A 23,301-nucleotide genomic window follows, 5' to 3' on the forward strand; every position below is an offset into this window, starting at 1 on the left:
AGCTACCCCCTCCAAAAGGAAAACTGATCTGTCCCCTGTAGTTTTGTCTGAAGAGTCTGATGACTCTGATGCATCTGAATATGAAGACATGCAACCCCTCTCTACTTATGAGGATTCTGATGCAGAGGATTCCATTCCTTCAGCCTTTCCCCCAGAGGATTTTTCTTTTGGGGAAACCCTGCATACCTTAAGAGAGCATTTCCAATGGGAAAGTCAAGACTGCCCTCAGTCTAAAAAGAGCCTCAGGGAATTCCTAGATCTCCCAGAGCACAGACCCTTGGCCACCCCCCCCAGTCCTGGATGTTGTGGAGGATGTTTTCCTGGAATCCAGCTCGACTCCTGACACTCTCCCTACTGTGCCCAGAAAACCAGACAGGTACTATAGAGCCCCTGACTCACATGCATTTCTTTTTAAAAATCCTACTGCTGACCTTGAGGTAATTTCTCAAGGCCCTAAAGGGATTAAAGCAACCTCTGCTAAGAATCCCACCCCCTCAGACAGGGATTCCCGTGCACTAGACAGATGGGGTAAAAAAGTATACACCTCTGGTACTCTTGCAATTAGGGCACTAAATTGTCAGTTCCATATGCTAAAATTTTAGCAACATACCCTGGAACTCCTCAAACAAAAAATGTCTTCCTTTCCTGCTTGGGCAGAATCTAAAGAATTACAAGAGTTAATGCATTCTGTAAGTCAAGTAACTAAACACACCTTGCACTGTGGTTTTGACGCTCTAGAAGCTTCTTGCAGTCACAGTATCTGTCATTAGAAGGTATGCATAGCTTAAGGAACAGCCCTTGCCAGACCATGTGAAATCTAAATTGTTGGATGCCCCCTTGCACAAAGACAACTTATTTGGCACTAAGGCAGAAGAGGTCTTAAAAAAGATGGAAGAAAAAGCAAAATCTGTGCAAACAGTTAAGGATTTCTTACAGGTCCAGCCACCCAGGTTCAGCAGGCATTGTCCCACCAAACACTGGTCCTTTCCTGCTCCCAACAAGCCAGTCCAGCCTAGGCCCCGGGGAACCAGACCACCCAGGCAGCAGCCACAGGGAATGCAGAGATCTAAGCAGTGGACTACCTCCACTTCAAAACCAGGGAGTTCTAAGTCACCTCCTTATGGTAAGAACTCGCAATGACTCACCTCCCCCACTCCCTCCCTCTGCCCACCCTCACTTACCCCTAGGAGGAAAACTCTCCTTTCGCGGAAGCACCTGGGCCACCATTACCAACTACCACTGGGTTCTGAACATAGTGTCTCAGGGATACAAATTTTCCTTCCACACCCTTCCAACCCCAAAGGGTTCCCAGATCTACCTCCAAACCAATGGGCAGAGGCTCAAAAGCAAATCCTTTCCCTGTTTTCTATGAGGGCAGTAGAGCACGTTCCTGCAGAACAGATAGGCCAAGGTTTCTACTCCAGACTTTTTCTGGTGCCCAGAAAAGAGGGCACCTGGTGCCCCATCCTCGATCTACCCATTCTAAACACCTTCCTGGTGTCCCAAAATTCAAAATGCTCACCCTCCAGCAACTGCTACCCATGCGCTCTCCAAGGACGCTTGGCTAGAACCCTAAATCTAAAAGAGGCCTCCACATTCCTATCAGGGAATCATACAGGAAATATTTACGTTTCAGGGCAGGATCTCAACACTTTCGGTTCTCTGTGCTTCCCTTTGGCTTATCTGCTGCTCCCAGAGTTTTCACAAAATATCTGGCTCTGGCCATTGCCTTTTGCAGACAAAGAAATATCCAGATATACCCATACTTAGACGACTGCCTTATTCAGGCAGACAGCCAGGAAAAGCTGCTGAAGCACTTGGCCTTTGTAAAGACCTTACTAACCTCCCTAGGGTACACAGTCAATGAAAAGAAATCCAAACAGGTGTCCACCCAAAGGATTATCTTCCTGGGAGCAAGCCTGGACACAGCATCCCAGATGGCCTTCATTACACCAGAAAAACAAGTTTTCCTGACAGCCTACTTCTCTTAACTAGCCACTAGGCCCCAGTTATCTGCAAAGAAGATCCTGCAAGCTCTGGGGTTCATGGCATCTTGCATACTACTCATTCCATATGCCAGACTGCATATGAGGAAACTTTGGTGTCAACACTCTCAAGACCTGGAAACTCTTAAACCTATAATTCCTTGCCTCAGAAAAGATTTTCTTTGGTGGGCAACAGCATGCTCTCACAACAAGGGGCTGCCTTTATCACCACCCCCTGCTGCCCAGACCCTCACCATAGACTCATCAGACTATGCTTGGGGTGCACACTTGGACGGCAGGTGCATACAGGACCAATGGAGCCTGCAGCAAATCCCTCTGTACATCAACCAAAAAGAGATGATTGCTGTCCAGCATGCCTTGATAGCTTTCAAACCCCTTCTCTCCCGGGGCTCTCTTGATCAAAACAGACAACACCACTGTGATATGGTATATCAACAAGCAGGGATGGACTCACTCCTACCCTCTATGCAGGCTGGCCTTGACCCTTGGGGGCACAGCTTCTGCCATGCAACTGCACCTGTTAGCACAATTCCTACTAGGCTCTCTCAAGTCTCTGGCAGACCAATTATGCAGAAATCGTCTGGACCCACATGAGTGGCAGCTCAACAGAAGAACTTTCACCCTAATAACTCAGAAATGGGGCACCCCAAAAGTTAACCTGTTTGCCTCTCACATCAACTATCAGCTCAGCAAATTCTGCAGCAGGGAACATCACTGCAGGGCATGGAAAGTGGATGCCCTGTCCTTCCCCTGGGTCAATCTATCGGTCTATGCCTTTCCTCCACTACCTCTCATCCCCAGGGTACTGCTCAAAATAAAGGAGGAAAAACCAAGGGCAATTCTTATAGCTCCAGACTGGCCTCGCTAGCACTGGTACCCTTTGCTGGGCAGCCTTTCCCCACTGACACCATGGCATCTTCCTCAGATTCCAAACCTCCTGACCCAGAGGGAAGGGGAATTCATGCATCCCAAATTGCAGGCACTTAGTTTGGCAGCTTGGCTTATTCCCTAACCCCGGATCAATCTGCCAACCTCAGTAAACAGGTCCTAGATGTTATCCGTGAGGCCAGATGCCCTAGCACTAGGAAGTCTTACGCTGACAAATTGAATAGATTCTGCACCTGGATCCAGGCTAAGGGAGGCAATATGGCACAGCCCGCCCTACCTCTTATCCTGGACTACATAACTGACCTATTACACAGTGGCCTGTCTTTCTCCTCTATAAAAATTCATGCCTCTGTTATTTCTGCTGATTTTCCCACTGAGCAGCCCCTTTTCTCCCACCTTTTGATCAAACAGTTTCTAAGAGGGGCTAGCAACTTGAGACCACCCAGAAGGGCACCGACCCCTGCTAGGGACCTTAAATTTGTATTGGAAAAGCTCACCCTTCCCCCTTTCGAATCAGCTTCTTCTGCATTGCTAAAATTTCTCTCCTGGAAGGCAGAATTCCTTCTGGCCATCACTTCAGCCAGAAGAGTCTCCGAGCTGCAAGTGCTCATGGCTGTAGAACCCTTCATCATCTTCCATGCTGACAGGGTATCCCTCAGAACTAACCCATCCTTCATGCCCAAGGTGGTGTCCAGTGTGGCTCTCAGCCAATCCATTCATTTGCCCACCTATTTTCCTAATCCTCAGAGCAAAGGGGAACGGATTCTGTACTCTCTAGGTATGCACAGACAGCTCAGATTCTATCTAGACAGGACTAAATCCTTCAGAAAGTCTGATCAATTGCTGGTTAGCTTTCCTACAGTGGCAGAAGGCAAAGCCATCTCCAAACAAACCATTTCCAAATGGATAGCACACTGCATCCATTTCTGCTACAAACAGGATGGAAAGCCTCCCCCATGGGGGTCAGGACTCACTCCACCAGAGCAGCCTCCACTTCTGCAGCTTTCCTCAGAGGAGTCCCCACCAGGGACATCCTGGAGGCTTCCACCTGGACATCTGTTCACACTTTTACCAAACATTATCACCTGCCTCTCTTCTCCAAATCCAGGGAAGGGTTTGCCTCTGCAGTCTTGCAGGGCATCCTAGCCAGCTCCTGGTTCTTTGACTGCCTCCACCCATTTCCTCAGCTGTGGGAATCGACCCAAATGTGATGACTGCAGCAGTGAAACACAAGAACATAGTACAGTTGTGTACACTTACCATAAATGTAGATGATCGAGTGTATTCACTGTTGCCGTCCTGGTTTCCCTCCCTCCATCCCCCTTCTTCTCTTTCCTTGCAAAGTGGATATATTGGTGTTTACTTTCTACTGGTGAGGTTCTTCCACCAGAACTGGCTCCTACTTGGGGTCTCCAGACAGGTTAGGGCAAGAAAAACTGATGTAATGGCATTGGCTACCTTACTTTATACTACTGACGACCTGACGTCAGTCCTGAAACGACACAGAAATGCTAAGCCTCTGGTATTCAGACCATCCGAGGGCTACCCTGGCAGGGATAACCCAAATGTGATAACTGCAACAGTGAATACACTTGAACATCTACATTTATGGTAAGTGTACACAACTGTACTTTATAGGGAGCCTGGTAGCATATTTTGTGCAACTAAAGAAGTGCCAGCTCATTAAAAATGGCTCTCATTGTAGGCATTGTGGGATCCTGCTGGGGGTACAAGATCTTGTTCAGTGGGTTAATCCCACTGAGCTAGAGGTTTATTTATAGTGAAGACTAGCTCCACAGTGCAGCCAAAATAACATGCTTTTAATGCGTGGAGTTTAAAGCATGCATTAGGGATACTGGGCGGTAGTAGAAAAACTCGGAGGAACACAGAGGAAATGTGCAGACTTCACTCATAGTGTCTGAAAGCTGGTATCAAACACATGACCTTGGGGATAAGATGCAGCACCACTATTATCTTCTGCATCTCGGTGGCACCTAGAACAGCACTATACATGTCACAGTTAACAAAAGTTGTTAGATAAAAATTCTGCAGTAAAATGTATTAAAGTTTCTACTGTCAGAAGCTAGCGGAAGAACACTAACAATTTTTAATACAGTGACACTGTTTAAAAAAGATAAGAATTTTTTTCTTAAATAATGTCATTTTATAATAAGAGTAATCTGTGACTGTGCTTGGGTATATCAGGATTTTACTTATGGTTGGCTTTGCCCCAGTGGTCAGACCACACCAACTCCTGATATATCCATACACAGTTGGATTATTGCTTAAGAAGTATATACTCACTGCAAATATTGCAAGTGCAAAGCAATTGATTGTGAAAAAGAACTTAAAGTAGGTTTCATCTCTCTCTTCCCCAGAGTACAACAAATTCAGAATTAATTACATTAGTAAGGTAGTACAAGGTAGAAATGCTCCTACAAGGCAGTGTGGAGGCCCCCCCCCAAAAAAAAAAAATAATTGAATTCCATTTTGAATTATTTTCAAATGTATAGGAATTTTCTAACTAAGGTCTTTTGTAGCCATGTCCTAGAACTGCATGCACTGCCAAAGATGGTCAAGAGTTGATGAATTGATAAAGTTTTTAGAAGTGTGTTTAACATAATTTTTTTATCCCATTTTAAGTTTCCTAGATTGCAGATAACAGTACTGATGCAGACACTGGGCAATTTTGAAGTCTGTAGCTTCATTCCTTTGTAATTGGCATTCAGTGCCTCTTGTCTCCCTGTACAGGAAGCCTGGAAAAATTTGTTATCATTATCAGGGTATAATGCTTATGCTTCTGTGAAACTTTAATCTTACTGTACTAGTCGAATGATTCTGACCGACTTCTTTTCTCTGGCAGTGTGCCAGTTACTTGAGGTGGACGTGTTTAGAATACCTCTCAACCATATCAAACTCCTCGGTATTTACCAGTTTTGAGGGCAAAATAATGGGGTGCCACGAATTCACGAGTGGCCCCTATAATTCCCAATTTATTTATTTTTGAATTTACAACTTTAAGCTTATGGCTGACATCACCATGCATCACCAGCCTACAGGGGGCATGTGTGAATGACATCAGCATAACGGTTTTGGAGGGAATATAGTCAAAGAACAATTTATAAGTTTTGCAGTGTCCAGAAACTCAGCCTCCAGGTAAGAAAAAAAAAAAGAATTGTATGCTGATGCACATTCTATAGGCCCAGCTTGTAAAGAAAAAATTGAGGAACTGTACGGCAGAAATCTGTGGTTCATTAGAACTGTGTATGTGTTGCTTGCTTGTTATCGTTATTCAGCGCTAGGCTAGGGAGGTAAGTTTTACCTAGTATTTTAGCAAACGCTAATGGCAGAAATCTATCTATGATTCGTCAGAACTGTGTACGTGTTGCTTGTTGTTATCGTTATTCTAACAGATGCTAACCGCAGAAATCTTATCTAGGGTTCCTCAGAACTGTGTGTGTGTGTTGCTTGCCAGTGCCAAATCTATGGTTCTAGACAGAGTCAGAAATCTATTTTAAGCAGAGTGATTCATGGTGATAGTTATTGCTGCCAGTGCCAGTCCATTTAAGCAGAGTGATGCATGGCAAATTAAGTAGAGTAGTTATTTGCAGACTTGTTCAGTGCACTCATTTGCAGAATTATTCAGTAGCGATTGACAGAAATCTGTCTGTGGTTCCTCAGAACTGTGTATGTGTTGCTTGCAAGTGGCAAATCTGTGGTTCTACCGAGAGTCAGAAATCTGTTTATTTAAGCAGAGTGATTCATGGTGATAGTTATGGCTGCCATTGCCAGTCCGTTTAAGCAGAGTGACTCATGGCAGTTTTGCAGAACTCTTCAGTGGCAGTTTAAGGTTTTAAACTCTAGTACAGCTAGATCTTTGTGTGGCTGGATACCATGATGTGGAAATAATTGTTTCATTCGTCCAGCATGGTAACCTCTGGGCCAGTATGAGCTGATGTCAGGCAGTGCAGATTGCAGTGTTAACTGTTGGAATGTGTCCGAAACAAATTTATTGGTGGTGAGGATGCAGTGTCGCTGCTCTGAATTCAGATTTAGAATGTCTGACAGTACTCTGGTTTTGAAGTCCACATAATTCCACTTGCATGTGTTCTTTTCTATAAGCAGTATTAGCTCCCATTCTTTTTCTTACTATCCATGACTTACATCTTGTACTTTTGACTCAGAAAAGAAAACCACTGTTTCCCTCCTACTGTGTTAATGTTAAATGTACCTTGAACTGAAAGGCACATTTGTTGCAGCTTTTTTAAATAAAACTCTTCAAAGAATGTCATGAAAAGAACACCATTTTCCTATAGATCCTACTCAATACCTCTTTTAACGCCTTTAGTTAACCTAGTCCTAACACTAAGCAAAAACTTGGGTACTCCCACCTTTCATATTTTCTGGTCCTACCTCACCAAGACAAAATAACTCATTACTCAGTCTAAACCCTGCTGCCTCCCCCACTAGACTTTCCTTGTTCTCTCTACCTTTCATGGTGAAACAGTCACATAGCAGATCAAAATCCAGTGATACTACATACAGCATCAGCCTTGCATTTAACTTATCTTTTTGCATCTGCTGTGATTATTCAGAACGGGTTTTGCAGTATTAATTCAGACTGTTGACTGTGTGTACACAGATGTCAGACCATATCTAGAAGTAAAACCTCTTATTCACGGCATGTTCTTCATAGGCTGTGTATGGAGTTAATTTTGTTCTTGTGTATCCCTCCTCCATCTCCAAGCTGAACAACAATTGAAGAGATTTCCATGCCCATAAATGGAAGGACACCTTTACTAGGCCTTTTGTAATGCTTTCCCAAGCGGGAGGGGATTTTGCTAACTTTAGAGTGAATACAGATATGCTGTATAAATAGCTAGGCATTAGCACAGATTTCTGTTTATCAGTATCGTGTGAATACCACTGTCTGCAGAGTACATTGTGTCTCTTCTAGCTGATTACAGTTATGGCTACTATTGTTTCGGTATGTTTTGCTTTGTTGAATGCTTTGACTTGCACTATAATATGTGCATTTTTATAGTATTACTGTAAGAATAAATTGCTAAGTGCTGAATGTACCATGCCTATTTTACGATAGTTATTTAGCTAAGTCATGTAACTGTATAGTTTTGGTACAAAATCCAGTTCTGTCGTGAAAAAGTTGAATGTGCAGATGAAGGAAACACTTAAGTAATCACTGATTGCTTGTGCAGGACATTTAACCAGACACACTGTACATTCCGTGTAGAAATGGATTCAATTAGGAACAGTCCTGCAGTTTTACTTGTATGTTTTGACAGGAACAGCTGGAGTATGACTGTAAATGAGCTTAATGTGTGCATATTACAGGCAGATTTTTATTGAACTATTTTTTTTTCTGCAACTTAACTTGCTTACCCAAGAACATGGTATATCGAGTGTGTAGCTTTGGGGTATTTATACATTTACATTTTTTTTCTTTACCGGGGTGGAACGCTGATCAGACATGACAGAGTGCAGGCTCAGCATGTGCTGTAAGGTACACGAACAACTAAGTAGTAAATGCAAAAAGTGTAAAGGAAGAGCATTTACAGAGTAAATTGTCATTGCATGGCATTGAGATTGCATTGTATGATAGGAGAAAGTATTGTTTTATTGCACTATTAACAGCTGACATAAAATTAAGTCAGTACACAGAATTGTTACAGAATATAGAATTACACAAATGTGCCGAGCAGAAATTCATTACAGTAGTAAACTTTATGCATATTTATGTAAGAGGACATTCTTGTGCTATCATGACCTTAGCATAGATAGGTTTATGGCAAGAGCTAGGTGGATTTTGGGTTAGGTGATATGAACTACATTGTGGCAATTACATTTGTTTTTCAAATAGATGTTGCTTGAATTGGGATCTGAATTTAGCATGGATAGTTATTTCTGGGATTTGGAGAGATTGCCACAGTTTAGGTGTATGAACAGAGAAGGTGTATGAAAAGAGAAGCTGTGATTGAAGAAATGAAGCCTAGTTGTGGGGTTTGGACTGATGGGCCCAAATTGGGTTAGCTGCGTAGATTGTCAATGGTGATGTAAGTCTTATAACAAGTAGTGTGGGGGTTTACTGATTGAGTAGTTTATGAGTGAGCCTAGGCTTGTTCTTCATGTCACTAGGAGCCATATTACTAGGAGAGTGTGATGCAGTGATGATAAATGTGAGGAGAATTTAAGAAGTGACATATTTTGTTGGAGATGGTTTGCAATGCTGTTATTTTTGTTTGAGACTGTGGCAAGTAATGCAAAATGTGTTCTTGTGCCTGTAGTAGCTATGGCAGTTGGAGAAAAAAACTGAGAGAGTTTTCTTATCCTAAAAAGGAGGTAGTTGATTTTATCTCTGATTTTTCCAATGCAAGTCTATAAGGTAAGAGATTGCTGTAACCAGATGCAAGTTTAGCATATGCTGCATATTTTTGCCTCAAGAACAATGCAGAACTTTGTCAAAAGGGCCATCTGTACATGTTAGTAAGTGTACTTTGCGGCAGCCATTTTTCTTCTCTTAAAATTATAGATGAAACTATACAAGCATGTTTTCCTCACTGAAAGAAGTAATTGCCCCATATTTTAGGATGGTCTTGAGTGTTGCAAGTAAACTTCCACTGGACATGTGTACCAGTCACTTAAAATGCAGTGTTTTGGTCACTTATTTGAAGCAGCACATATATTTCTTCTGCCTGTTTGTTTGCCTTTAGCTTTCTACATTATGGCTTAAAATTGTTTTGTCTAACCTCCTGGGTAAAGTTCTGCATCAGTTGTCAACATTTGTGTAAGTCCGTCAGATGTTCTTCGTGTTTCACTGTTGCAGTCATTACATTTGGGGTAATCTGCTGGCAGGTTGCCCTCAGTCGGCCTGATTAAAAAGTCATGAGTCCTGCATCAGTTGCTGTCCCTTCTTCCATGATGTCAGGTCGTCAGGGGTATAAAACATGCATCTGATGCCATTACATCAGTCTTTCTTGCCGTGCGGTGCCTGAAGCAGAAGCAGTTCGCAAGTGCCGGTCGGCCGACTCCTGAAATTTTCATTTTCGAGTTTCAGAACCGAAGTCTTCAACTTAAAGCTAAGTACCCCGTTGGGGAAACTTTTTCTTGCTCCTTACCGATGTCCGTAAAAGTTAATAATTGCATTACTTGTGGAAAGCAAATACCTCACAAAGATTTTCATTCGTACTGTATTCCTTGCCTAGGCCCTGACCACGACGTACCTTGCTTTCGATTTTGTGCTTTATTTAATCAGCGCACTATCTGTCGTCGGTACATTTTTGCCTCTAAATATTTCGGTTCTTGGTTTAATTATCCAGAAGTGCCATCGGTTAGCCATCCGACTACCGGGATTCTGAAAAAACGCAAAGATAAAGACAGAGACAGGCTGCCAAGGTCCAAAACTGCCGATGACGCTTCTCTTAAGCCAGTCGCCAGTTCGCCGGTACTCGGTGAGGCGCTTTCACAGCCCCTGATACCCGCTACTTCTGATTCTCAGGCCTCTACTGAGACCCATTCGGTGTCCGGTATGCCGCGAGAGGCTTCACCTATGGAACCCGCGGATGTCTCTACCTCGGATTGGTCCAGAGCCACTGTGTAGGCACCTGCTTCTGAGGGTGTATTCAGGCCTACAGATTTGCATATTAAATTGACTCCACCTTCATTACTAAGGCCTAAATCTCGATCTATATCTAAAAAACCGACAACCAGGCCACATGATCAGGCCCCTATGCCTAAAAAACAAATGATCAAAATGGCTGAAGATCTAATTACTCTAATCAGGGGTAGTCAACCATCCCCCTCTAAGAGGCCTAGGGCTGACCTTGATTATGAATCTTCTGATCAGGTTTCTGTTTCTTCTGACTCTTCTAATGACCTGGATTTGTCCATACCTACTTATGAGGATTCTGATGCAGAGGATTCCATTCCCCCTCTGCTTCCCCTCCTGAGGATTTTTCTTTTGAGGAAACTTTACATACTTTAAGGGAGCATTTCCATTGGGAAAGTCAGGAATTTTCTGATTCAAAAAAAGAAGCTTAGGGATTTCCTTCTTCTACCTCAGCGTAGGCCCTTGGCTATACCTCCTGTACTAGACATTGTTGATGTGTTTTCGGAATCCAGTATGGCCCCTGTTTCCCTGCCTCCGGCTCCTAGTAAACCTGACAGATAATACAGGGTGCCTGAGTCCCACAAGTTCCTTTTCAAAAATCCTGTTGCAGATCCAGAAACCATTTCTCAAGGGCCCAAGGGTATTAAGGCTTCTACTGCTAAAAATCCTAACCCTTCTGATAATGACTCCAGGGTGCTGGATGGATAGGGTAAGAAGGTTTATACTTCTGCAACCTTGGCACTCAGGGCTTTAAACTGCCAATTTCATATGTTAAAATATCAACAACATATTACTGGCCTGCTTAAACAGAAAATTATGTTGATTCCTGACTGTGTGGAAAATAAAGATTTACAGGATTTATTGCATTCTGCTGAACAAGTTGGAAAACATACTTTGCAATGTGGTTTTGATTCTTTAGAGGCCTCCTGCAGGGCTGCTGTTACTGGGTCTGTGCTTAGAAGGCGTGCTTGGCTGAAGGAGCAATCTTTGCCTGATCATGTTAAAGCGAAATTGTTGGATGCTCCTTTAAATCAGGACCGTCTGTTTGGCAATAAGGCTGAAGAAGTTCTAAAAAAGATGGCAGATGAAGCTAAATCTATACAAACTGCTAAATCTATACAAACTGTTAAAGATTTCTTACAAGTGCAACCTCCAAGATTTAGTAGGCACTAGCCTACTAAGAATTGGTCTTTTCCAGCTCCTTCCAGATCCTCTCAAGCCAAACCCAGACACACCAAAAGCACCAGGTTTCAGTCCCAGAGGACTCTCAGAACTAAGTAATGGGGGGCCTCCACTTCCAAATCTGGAAATAACAAGACACCCCCCATGGTAATAAGTCTCAGTGACTTCCTTTTAAAATTACCAAGCACTTACCTTTTAGCTGCCCCTTTGGGGGGAAAGATTGCTCTTCATGCAAAGAACGTTGAACTCATAACACAGGACAAATGGGTTTTAAGTATAGTGTCCCAGGGATACAGATTTCATTTCCACACGTTGCCAACACCAAACGGGTGGCCAGTCCTGCCCCCAAATCAGTGGGCAGAGGCTCAAAAACAAGTACTTTCCCTCTTAAACATGGGGGCTATTCAACCAGTACCAGAAGAGGAAAAGGGACAAGGTTTCTATTCCAGGCTTTTTCTGGTACCCAGAAAAGATAAATCATGGTGTCCAGTTCTGGACCTGTCTTCTCTAAACACCTTTCTGGACATTCCAAAAATTCAAGATGCTGACTCTTCACCAGTTACTTCCTATGCTAGGCAAAGATGCCTGGTTGGCAACTCTAGATTTTAAAGAAGCATACCTGCACATCCCAATCAGGGAATCTTGCAGAAGATACCTACACTTCAAAGCAGGCTACTGGCATTATCAGATCTGAAGTAGGATTGTTCATTTGTCAGCAACCTGTGGGTTACGGATCCGATATCGGATCCCAGCCGGCAACTTGTTTCAAGCTAATGGATCCGAGCTCCTAGCTTCTCCCTTCACCCATAATCCCCTGCTAACCCTCCATGACCTCAGATCTAGTTTGCCGCGCTAGTGATGGCTGGATCCTTTTTGAGCTCTGTCAGATAAGTGGGAAAAAGTTAACTTTTTCTAATTATTTTTAGTCAGGAATTTCTTTTTTAGTTTAAAGTAATACTTGTAAAGTGTGTCTGAGTTAGGTTCCTTATTTTTTAATTAATACCCTCCCTTCTGGTCGCTAGTGTGTGAGTGTTTGTTGAGTGTCTTTTGGGGCCTGTGTGTGTGTGTGTAGTTGTTTTTCTTTCTTTTTTAGTTTAAAAAAAAAAAAAAAGGAATGGCTGAGGCCCCAAAAGCCATATTTTCTAAATGTACTGAGTGTGGCCATAAGCTCTCCCCGGCTGATGGCCACACTCGGTGCGTTTGGTGCCTTGGGGTTGAACACCTCACCTCGGGCTGTACTATCTGTGCAGCGTTCAACCCCAGGGCACTGAAAGAACGGAGGTCGAAGCTGGTCCTGGCGGGACTTCTACCCCCGGATTCAGCTTCAGCCTCCGCTACCTCTGCTGCTCCCGTGGCTCCACCACAGCCTGTGGTGGTTGCCACTCCTGCCCCCCTGCCTCCGACTGGGACTCAAACTCCCGCTAAAGTGTCGGAGGACAGGGAGGCCAGGAGGGAGAAACGGAGGGAGAAGCACCACAAGCGGCCCCGCCAGCTAAGCGGGCTTCTCCCTCCACTGCTTCTAGGTCTCCTCCTCCTCGGCTCCGATCCCCTTCTTTCTCCCCGGGGCCCGAGGAGGAGGAGACCTGATCTCCGTCGAGGTCATCGAGGCGGCATTCCAGGCCTGCCTCGGTGGCCTCTTCGAGATCCACTTTCAGCTTATCAGATGCAGACTTGGACCGGATGATGCGAAGGTTCATCCAGGCCCAGCTGCAGATGGGAGTGCTCTTGCCTCCCCTCAGGGGAGCTCACACCTTTTTCCACCCAATTGCTCCTTCTCCGACCCGCTACCGGGTTCGGGCCGGAGCCGAGCAGCCTTGGAGCCGGGGGTGGGTCGGCGCCGACAGTACTTGGTACTTCGGATCCGACCTCTCGGAGCCGTGGTCCGAGCTTCCGATCCGGGGAATTCAGTGTGCCTTCGGCTCCGTCCAGGTCGGAGCACACTGGTCCCTCGGATCCGACTGTCTCGGCGCCGGCTCCGATCCCTTCATCGGATCTGAGTGGGAGCCGACTTTCGGATCCATTGGAGAGTGGCTCTCCCTCGGCATTCATTGTTGTGGAGAGGGCTCTGTTGAGAGCATCCGGACCCCCGGTCCTTGCATCGACTCCTCCCTGCACTCCCTCTCTGCTGGGCCAGGCTTCCATCACCCGGCAGCCTGCTTCGATGTCACAGATAGTTCCATTGGAACAAGATGTTGCTGGCGAGGCCTCCTCGGACAGTCCCCCCGAGGAAGCTCCCCGCAAGCATAAGTGCAAAAGGAGGCACGTGGACTCCCCTGAGTCCTTAACCAAGGACACGGACTTGGAGGAAGGGGAAGGCTCCCCAAGATCACCCCCTGAGGATGTCTCCTTTAGAGACATCATGGAGATGCTTAGAATCAGAGGTGGGTGGTCTGCCCCCAAGTCTTCCTCTGACGAGTCCGTGTTTCTGGAGGCATTCGAGACAGGCCCGTCTACCTCCTGTGTGTCCCCTCCAGCCGACCCCCTGGTGGACCTCATTACCACCAGGGCATGGAAGGATCCGGACACCGTGGAGCCAATACCGAAGCGACCGGATAGGATTCTTAGGCCCCCCCTCAGACCGGTCACATTGGAGTAAGGCCCCCGCTGTACATGCCATGTTGGCGGCAGCCACAAAGAGGGATTTGGCTCAGGAGAGTCCCTCAGTCCATCCACCGAGCAAAGAGTCCCGTTTGATGGATCGCTTAGGGAAGCGAGTCTTTAGTTCAGCGACCTTCTCAGTAAGGTCTCTGAACTATATGGCACATGTCATCAGGATGCAGCGGGATCTTATCAAAGAATACACTGCATCCCCCCCTGAGTCCATGTCGGAGGAGGATAAACAATTGTACTCCACCCGAATGGCCACTCTGAGATCTATTTCAAACACCTCTATGCGGCTGTTGTCCCACGCCACAGAGGGAGCCGCTAGGGCTAGCGGAGCAGGCCTAGTCATGAGACGTCAGGCCTGGCTCCGTCATTGCGACTTTACGGAGCCCTTTAAAGTGTCCTTCACGAACGCCCCCTTTGATGGTTCTGCCCTTTTTGGCAAAACAGTTCGTGAGACGCTTGTCCAGAGTGAGAAGGACGGGAAGACGTTGTCTGCCGTTGGAGTCCACTTCTCTACTCCCCAGTGGTCCTTTTCAAGGAACCAAAAGGGTCAGACGAAGATGTGGTTCCGGAAATCACAACATTCCCAACCAGCTCCGGACAACCAGTCCTACCGTGGCAGAGGTGGACAGGGAGGATGTCACCCCAGGGGCAGAGGGGCTCCGAGAAATTTTGGGTCCAGAGAACCTTTCTCTGAGCGGCCTGCACAGCAGCCCTGAGGGGTTGCCCGGCTGCTCCACTCTGGAGGCAGTCGGGGGGGCGTTTTTCGAAACATCTAGCGGCATGGGAGTCCATCACAACAGACCGCTGGGTGCTTCGCATCATATCCAGAGGATACAAAATACCAATTCTTCATGTCCCCCGATCCAAGAACCTCCCCGATGTACCACCCGATCACAGAGAGGCCGCAACCGCAGAAATACAGCAGCTGCTAAGAAAAAGAGCCATCCAGCCCATCCCCCGAGACCAGCTCGGATTAGGGTTCTACTCCAGGTTCTTTTTGGTGCCAAAAAAGACGGGGGATCTGAGACCCATTCTAGACCTTTCCCGCTTGAACCTGTCAGTAACCAAGGAAAAATTCCGAATGGTTACTCTTCAGTCTATCCTCCCCCTTTTGAGGGAGAACGATTGGATGTGCTCTATAGACCTCAAGGATGCGTATTACCACATCTTAATGGACAAACGATCCAGGAGGTTCCTTCGCTTCCGGCTGGGAGCCAGTCACTACCAGTTCAGGGTCCTTCCCTTTGGCCTCACCACAGCCCCCAGGGTGTTCACCAAAGTGTTAGCAGTGATTGCGGCCCACCTGAGACTCCAGGGAATTCAGGTCTTCCCATACCTGGACGACTGGCTCCTGACCGCACCAACAAGGCATCTACTTTGCTCGGCCAGAGACTTCTTTCTCCATCTAGCCCCACAACTAGGCATTACTATCAATGTTGGCAAATCTCTACTGGCTCCAACACAGATCATAGAGTTCATAGGTGCCAGAATAAACACCAGAGATTTGTGAGCCTTCCTAACTGCTGAGAGAATCAGAAATCTACAACTTCATGTGCGGGCTATCCTTCATTCAGAGGCTTCACCAGCGGAATTGATCCTGAGGGCACTAGGCTCCATGGCGGCAGCGATTACACTCCTTCCATGCGCCTGTTTGAACATGCGAGTCCTGCAATGGACTCTGTTAGTGCAATGGTCCTTCCTATCCCTTCCTCTCCACCATCCCATTGCTATCAGCAAGGCTTGCAGAAGGGCGCTACTATGGTGGCTCCAAGCATCTAACTTCCATACGGGCCGTCCCTTCTGCACCTCTCCCCTTATCGCCACAGTGACCACGGACGCTTCCCGCCTCGGGTGGGGGGGGTCATTACTCAGGCAGGACAGTCCAAGGCACGTGGAACGATACAGAGACCTCCCTGCATATCAACGTTCTGGAGATGAGAGCGGTGCTGTTGGCGTTGCAAGCACTTCAGAGCTTCCTCCCCGCAGGAACGATTGCAATTCACTCGGACAACATGTCAGTGGTCTGGTATATCAACAAACAGGGGGGAACCAGATCTTATCCTCTTTGCCACGAAGCCATGAGAGTGTGGGAATGGGCGATCTCCACCAACCGCTTTCTGATTGCAACGCACATTCCGGGGAGGACCAACATCCTAGCGGACAAGCTCAGCCGCACCCTTCTTACCCCTTACGAGTGGTCTCTCAATCCTCTAGTAGCGAAGCAGATATTCGCAACATGGGGGCAACCCTGCTGCGATCTTTTTGCATCTCCATCAAACGCCAAATGTGACAATTTCTTTGCTCTAATCCCCCCACCAGGGGAATCTCCAAGAGACGCTCTGGTGCATGCTTGGCCACCCGGTCTACTCTATGCCTATCCTCCTCTTCCAATGCTGATACTACTCTTACAGAAAGCCTCGCGGTTGGGGAGCAAAATGATTCTCATTGCCCCATTCTGGCCTCGACAAATTTGGTTCCCTTACCTGTGGTCTCACCTTGTGAATCACCCTTGGATTCTAGATCCCATTCCGGATCTCATCTCCCATCCATTGGACTTGCCAACTCCAAACCTGGACAATCTGAAACTGGCAGCTTGGTTGCTCCAGTTCCACTCCTAGTTAGGACTCCCGGTATCTCTTCACCAGTCAAAGCCATCCTCGTGGCAGCGCATAAGCCCTCCACCAGTAAAGTGTATCACAGTAAATGGAAACGTTTTTCCATCTGGGCGGAGCGCTGTGATCTAGATCCCTTTACGGCTCCTCTTCCATCCATTTTAGACTTCCTAACTGAACTCTTTCAAGAAGGCGCTAGTTGTTCAACTGTCAAAGTGCAATTGGCAGCCATTTCTCATTATCATGTGGGACATGATACAGGGCCCTTGATGTCAGCCAAATTGTGTAAAACCTTTCTCAAGGGTACCTTTTTACTTAGACCTCCTGTAAAAGAAGCCGTACCCCCATGGGATCTTACTTTAGTTCTTCAAGCCTTGGCTGCTCCACCATTTGAACCTGCTGCTTCAGTGGATCTCAAATTGTTGTCATGGAAAACAGCATTCCTTGTAGCCATTACTTCAGCGAAAAGAGTGTCGGAACTTCAGGCTCTTTCTGTAAAGCCTCCATACCTGATTTTTCACCCTGATAGTGTACCTCAGGATCAATCCCTCCTTTCTTCCCAAGATAGCATCAGGAACCAACATAAACCAATCCATAAATTTACCGGTTTTCTTCCCTAAATATCAAAATAAGGGTGAATACAAGCTGCACTCATTGGATGTTCATAGGCAGCTTTGTTTTTATACTCATAGGATGGCTGGCCATAGACAATCTGACCAGCTGTTCGTTTCCTTTGTCAAATTTAACTTGGGGAAAGCTATCTCTAAAGTATCTTTATCTCGCTGGATTTCCTAATGTATCCTACTGGCTCATCAAGCCTCGGGTAGACCCGCACCAGAAGGAGTTCGTGCTCATTCCACTCACTCCATTTCTACTTCTGCGGCTTTCAAGTCTAGAGTTCCTTTGGATGATATTTGTTCTGCAGCCACTTGGGCTTCATCTCATACCTTTATCAACCACTACAAGCTAGACCTGCTTTCTAGAGGGAGAGCATCCTTTGGCTCTGCGGTGCTTCGTAATATCCTTCCATGATGGCCACCCAGGGTGCAGGTAGCTGGGGACTCTGTCCCACAGGTTGCTGACAAATGAACAATCCTACTTCAGATTTAGAAGTTATGTACTCACCATAACGTTCTATCTGAGTAGGTAGTTCATTTGTCTGCAACCACCCCCCTTCCCCCTGACCTTCTTCGGATTTATTAGTTTTTAGATATCCTTTGTTGGATATATATTGAGAGGCAAACTCGATCTGAGGTCATGGAGGGTTAGCAGGGGATTATGGGTGAAGGGAGGAGCTAGGAGCTCGGATCCATTAGCTTGAAACAAGTTGCCGGCTCGGATCCGATATCGAATCCGTAACCCACAGGTTGCAGACAAATGAACTACCTACTCAGATGGAACGTTATGGTGAGTACATAACTTCTAATTCTCTGCACTGCCCTTTGGCTTGTCTACTGCGCCCAGGGTATTCACAAAGTGCCTGGCTCCATTTATTGCATTTTGCAGGCAAAGAAATATTCAAATATATCCATACCTGGACGGTTGTCTAATTCAGGCAGAAAACCAGGGCATACTTCTAAATCATCTGGCGTTTGTAAAAAGGGTTCTAACTTGTCTGGGGTATGCCATAAACGAAAAGAAATCAGAACTGGTACCCTCTCAACAGATTACATTCCGGGTGCAAGCTTGAATACAACTGCCCAGATGGCTTTCCTCACGCCAGAGAAGCAAATTCATTTGGTAACTTCAAACAAGTGGCCACAAAAACCCTGCTATCTGCAAGACAAATACTGCAAGCCTTGGGGTTCATAGCCTCCTGCATTCTTCTAATTCCATATGCAAGACTGCATATGAGGAAACTACAGTGGTACTTAAAAAGTCTGTGGAGTCAACATTGTCACAGCCTGGAAACAATGATTCCTGTCATACCTTGCCTACACCTGGAATTCCTATGGTGGGCAGAGGACTGCCATTCACACTACCCCCTGCCACCCAAACCCTAACTACAGATGCATCAGACTATGCATGGGGGGCTCACCTGGCAGGGAAGTGCATTCAGGCCAAATGGAACCCAAATCAAACGCACCTACATATCAATCAAAAAGAAATGTTAGCTGTACAGAATGCTCTGACAGCCTTCAAGGACTACATTCTTCCAGGACAACTAATGGTAAAGACAGACAACACCACGGTTATGTGGTACATAAGCAGGGGGGTACACATTCTTACCCCTTCTGCAGACTAGCCATGGCATTGTGGAACACAGCCTTGAGCTATCAAGTGCACCTACAAGCTCAATTCCTGCCAGGAAAATTGAAATCACTGGCAGACGGACTAAGCAGAAATCTCATGGACCCACAAAAATGGAAACTGGAACCATGGATTTTCAACATGTTGACAAGCAAATGGGGGAGCCCAGACAAAGATCTATTTGCCTCCCCCCAGAACTACCAGTTGGACAAGTTTTGCACAAGGACTCCCCACAAAGAAGCCTGGAAAGTGGATGCTGTGTCCTTCAGCTGGAAAAACCTGTCAAGTCTACGCCTTTCCCCCTCTGCCTCTGCTCTCCAAAGTTCTGCTAAAAGTCAAACAGGACAAACCAAGAATGATTTTGATTGCTCCAGACTGGCCACGCCAACACTGGTATCCACTCCTGCGCAATGTGTCGCAAATATCTCCATGGCACCTGCCTCAGACCTCTTCCTTGCTGTCTCAGCAGGAGAACCAAATTCTGCACCCTCAGCTTCCAACATTGAACCTTGCAGCCTGGCTAATCACTTAAATTCACCCTTATCATCCCTCAGCAAACCTGTGATGGATGACATCTTGGAGGCGAGAAGGCCTAGTACTAGAAAATCTTATGCTGACAAATGGAAAAGATTCTGTGCCTGGAACCAGTCTTTAGGGATGAGCACAGCAGCGCCCAATTTACCTCAGATTTTGCAATACTTAACTGAGATGCTTCACAAGGGCCTGTCTTTTTCCTCTATTAAAGTCCATGCTTCAGCTATTTCAGCTCACTATAACACAGAACCACCCCTCTTCTCTCATCCCCTGCTCAAGCAGTATCTCAGAGGGGCAAAGAACTTGAGACCACCCAGGAGAGCTCCTACCCTTGCCTGGGAACTTAACTTTGTGTTGGAGAAGCTCACTCTGCCTCCTTCCGAGCCAGCTGCTACTGCAGACTTAAAATGTCTTTCTTGGAAAACAGCCTTCCTTTTAGAAATCACTTCAGCTAGAAGGATACCTGAATTACAAGCCCTTATGGCAGTGGAGCCTTTCAATATCTTTCATGCGGACAGGGTATATCTGAGGACCAGTCCATCCTTCATGCCCAAGGTGGTTTCCAATGTGGCTCTTAATCAGTCCATTCATTTGCCAACCTTCTTTCCCAATCCACAGAACAAAGGGGAATGTGTTATGCATTCCTTGGATGTGCACAGACAACTTGGATTCTACTTGGACAGGACTAAATCTCAAAGAAAATCTGAACAATTGCTGGTAGCATTTGCTGCAGAGGCAGAGGGGAAGGCTATTTCAAAACAAACCATTTCTAAATGGAAAAGCCATTGCATTCATTTCTGCTATATGCACCATGAAAAACCTATCCCCCACGGGATCAGATCTCAGTCCACCAGGGCTGCATCTACTTCTGCAGCCTTTCTCAGAGGTGTTCCTACCAGGGATATTCTAGAAGCTGCTACCTGGAGTTCTGTACATACTTTCACCAACCATTATCATTTACCAATTTTCTCTAAATCCAGAGCTGGCTTTGCCACTGCAGTCTTGCAGGGCCTTATAGCTGGTCCTAATGCTGTATAAACTCCTCTTCCCAGCCATAGCTTTGGGAATCTACCCAAATGTAATGACTGCAACAGTGAAACACAAAGAACATAGTACAGTTGTGTACACTTACCATAAATGTAGATGTTCGAGTGTATTCACTGTTGCAGTCCTGGTTACCCTCCCTCCAGCCCCCTAATTTTCTCTGGCTATACCTTTACTTCCTTTTACTATGCTTAAAAACCTTTTTGGTCTATTTGCTTTTGGCTGGAGGTATATTTTTGTGTTTTTAGTTTTATTTGCTCCCCATTAGGGGGCACCTGACATCTGGGGAAAGAAAAACTGATGTAATGGCGTCGGATGCATGTTTTATACCCCTGACGACCTGACGTCATGGAAGAAGGGGCAGCAACCGACGCGGGACCCAAGACTTTGTTAATCAGGCCGACTGGGAGCAACCTGCCAGCAGATTACCCCAAATGTAATGACTGCAACAGTGAATACACTCGAACATCTACATTTATGGTAAGTGTACACAACTGTACTTTCTTTCTTCAGCTATTCAAGAACATTTTACACACCATGCATTAACTTGCACTTTGTATATATCTGTGTGTGCGCATGTATGTATATGTATACGTGTATGTGTGTGTGTGTGTGTATGTGTATATATATATATATATATATATATATATATATATATATATATTTATTTTTTTTTTTTTTTTATCCATGTGTGTGTAATATAGATTTACCTCTCTTTTTTTTGTACCTTATTACCACGTAGACTTGAACTTGGCAAACTATGACATGGTTTTGTTTTTGATTAAAGATTAGATTACCTCATTTTTCTATTATACTGAATTATTTGTACGATTTTCCTTCTCTAGCTTGTTACCTGCTATACTTGCAGTAAGACGTCAAGATATTATGGTGTAAATCGAAGCTTTCTAGCCATGCTTCCCAGCCCTGCTTGTACTCCCAAGGGTACTCCCAATGACAGAAGGCAGGACTTAAAGACTCCATCATCATCAAACAAACAAAGCATGTCTCAGAAACAGAACAGCTTTGGCTCAAAAGGCAAAAGCCCAGCTACAACACCAAGGTACATAATACTGTTCCTTAAACTGATAAGGTTATGAGATATTTTGCTAATGTAAAAGAAAATTACAGATTTATACTTTAGCAGGAATAAGCAAGAAGGCGACAGCAAGAATGTTTTCATTCTAAGTGTGTGCTGAATCATGAAATTAATCAGAATGTAATCAGCCTGTTAAATTTAATGTTCAGATGAACAGATATAGCTTCCTCCATCTAAAAAAAAAAAAAATGGTAACAAGCAAACAGCCCTTGCCACCATACCAAGCTAGCACTTTGCCTCAGCTACAGGTGGGTGATTCTGCTTGGCCATAGGGTGTTCCTCAGACTGGTCATGTTTTATTCCAGATCCCTCTGGGTGTAACACCTACAGCCAGTATGGATGGGGGGTGGTTAGCCACGTCCTTTGCGCCTACTTGGGCTCCTTGGTGGACAAGGAGGAGCCACTCTTGTCAGTCCTGAGAGAAGAAACAAGGAAGACTTCCTTATTGTGCCCATCTCTGAGGAAGCTGCTGCTGCCATCATTAGTAACACTGTTGTCCCCATTCTTCATGTCAAAAAGAAAGAAGAAAAGTAAACATGTATCTAGTCCTCCTCAAATGTCTTAAGACAGTAAAAATGTACTGGATCTGGCTCAGGGTATAATTCAGGCTGTTGATCCGTCTCATTATGTGGTTTCTGGTAAAAGAAGGGGGGGGGGATACCTCTTTTCTTGAACAGATTCAATGTTTTGAATCTGTACAGGAAGATGAAGGGACAGGTACAGGATTTTCCCCTCTGTTTTTCTGATTCAGACTCAGAGGAAAGCTACACATCTGATTCTTCCTGTGGGGATTTCTCTTTCTCTGAGACTATTTCCAGAATGTGCCATTGTATTCATCGGGAGAACTCTAAGGTTTCTCATTTCCTCAGAAAATTCTATAAGTGGATGGAGAAGGATATTCCAGAGCCTTTACCACTTCCTCCAGTTCTGTCAGCTTTGGCTGATGTGCTTGTTACTGCCTGCAGTTTTCTGATAGTCAGTCTTGCTGCCCTTAAAAAAAGCAAATTAATGTATAAAGTTCCTCAGTCTTTTAAGTTTTTATACACTGTTCCCCAAACATGCAGTTATAGATTTAGTTAAGCAAATGAATGTATAAAGGTCCTCAGTCTTTTAAGTTTTTATACACTGTTCCCCAAACCTGCAGTTATAGATTTAGTTAATCCCAGTGCTGCTAAATGTAGTTAATTCCAATCCTACTCTTTCTGACAAAAGTGGGAAGATTATTGTGTGTGGGGAAAAAATTGTATGCTTCTGCAACTTTGATTTTTCTGAATTTTGAATTGTCAGTCTCGTATGTTAAAGTTTATTCTCATTAATTGTGAAAGTATGAAGAATTTTTCTGTGCAGTTTCTTCTTGTGATAAAAAACCTGCTTTATATTTGCATTATCAGGTAAAATATGTCCTAGTTTTTATGTAGGAATGACAGCTAGGAAGTTAAAAGACAGGGTATTAGA

The 23,301-nt window shown here is 45.2% G+C and overlaps 1 protein-coding gene across 1 annotated transcript in view; it reads left to right on the forward strand.

The window, feature by feature from the left end:
* CCHR2.PART1H18orf21 (chromosome chr2.part1 C18orf21 homolog) overlaps positions 1-23,301 on the forward strand; it is a 329,037-nt gene that overhangs the window by 208,189 nt on the left and 97,547 nt on the right. Inside the window, exon 4 of the mRNA XM_044063004.1 lies at positions 21,596-21,810. Coding sequence (XP_043918939.1) covers positions 21,596-21,810 — 215 coding nt within the window. The remainder of the gene's footprint in view (positions 1-21,595; positions 21,811-23,301) is intronic.

The sequence above is a fragment of the Protopterus annectens genome, chromosome 2.part1 (genome assembly GCF_019279795.1).
Source record: "Protopterus annectens isolate FY-2018-M chromosome 2.part1, PAN1.0, whole genome shotgun sequence".
Taxonomy (NCBI): domain Eukaryota; kingdom Metazoa; phylum Chordata; order Ceratodontiformes; family Protopteridae; genus Protopterus; species Protopterus annectens.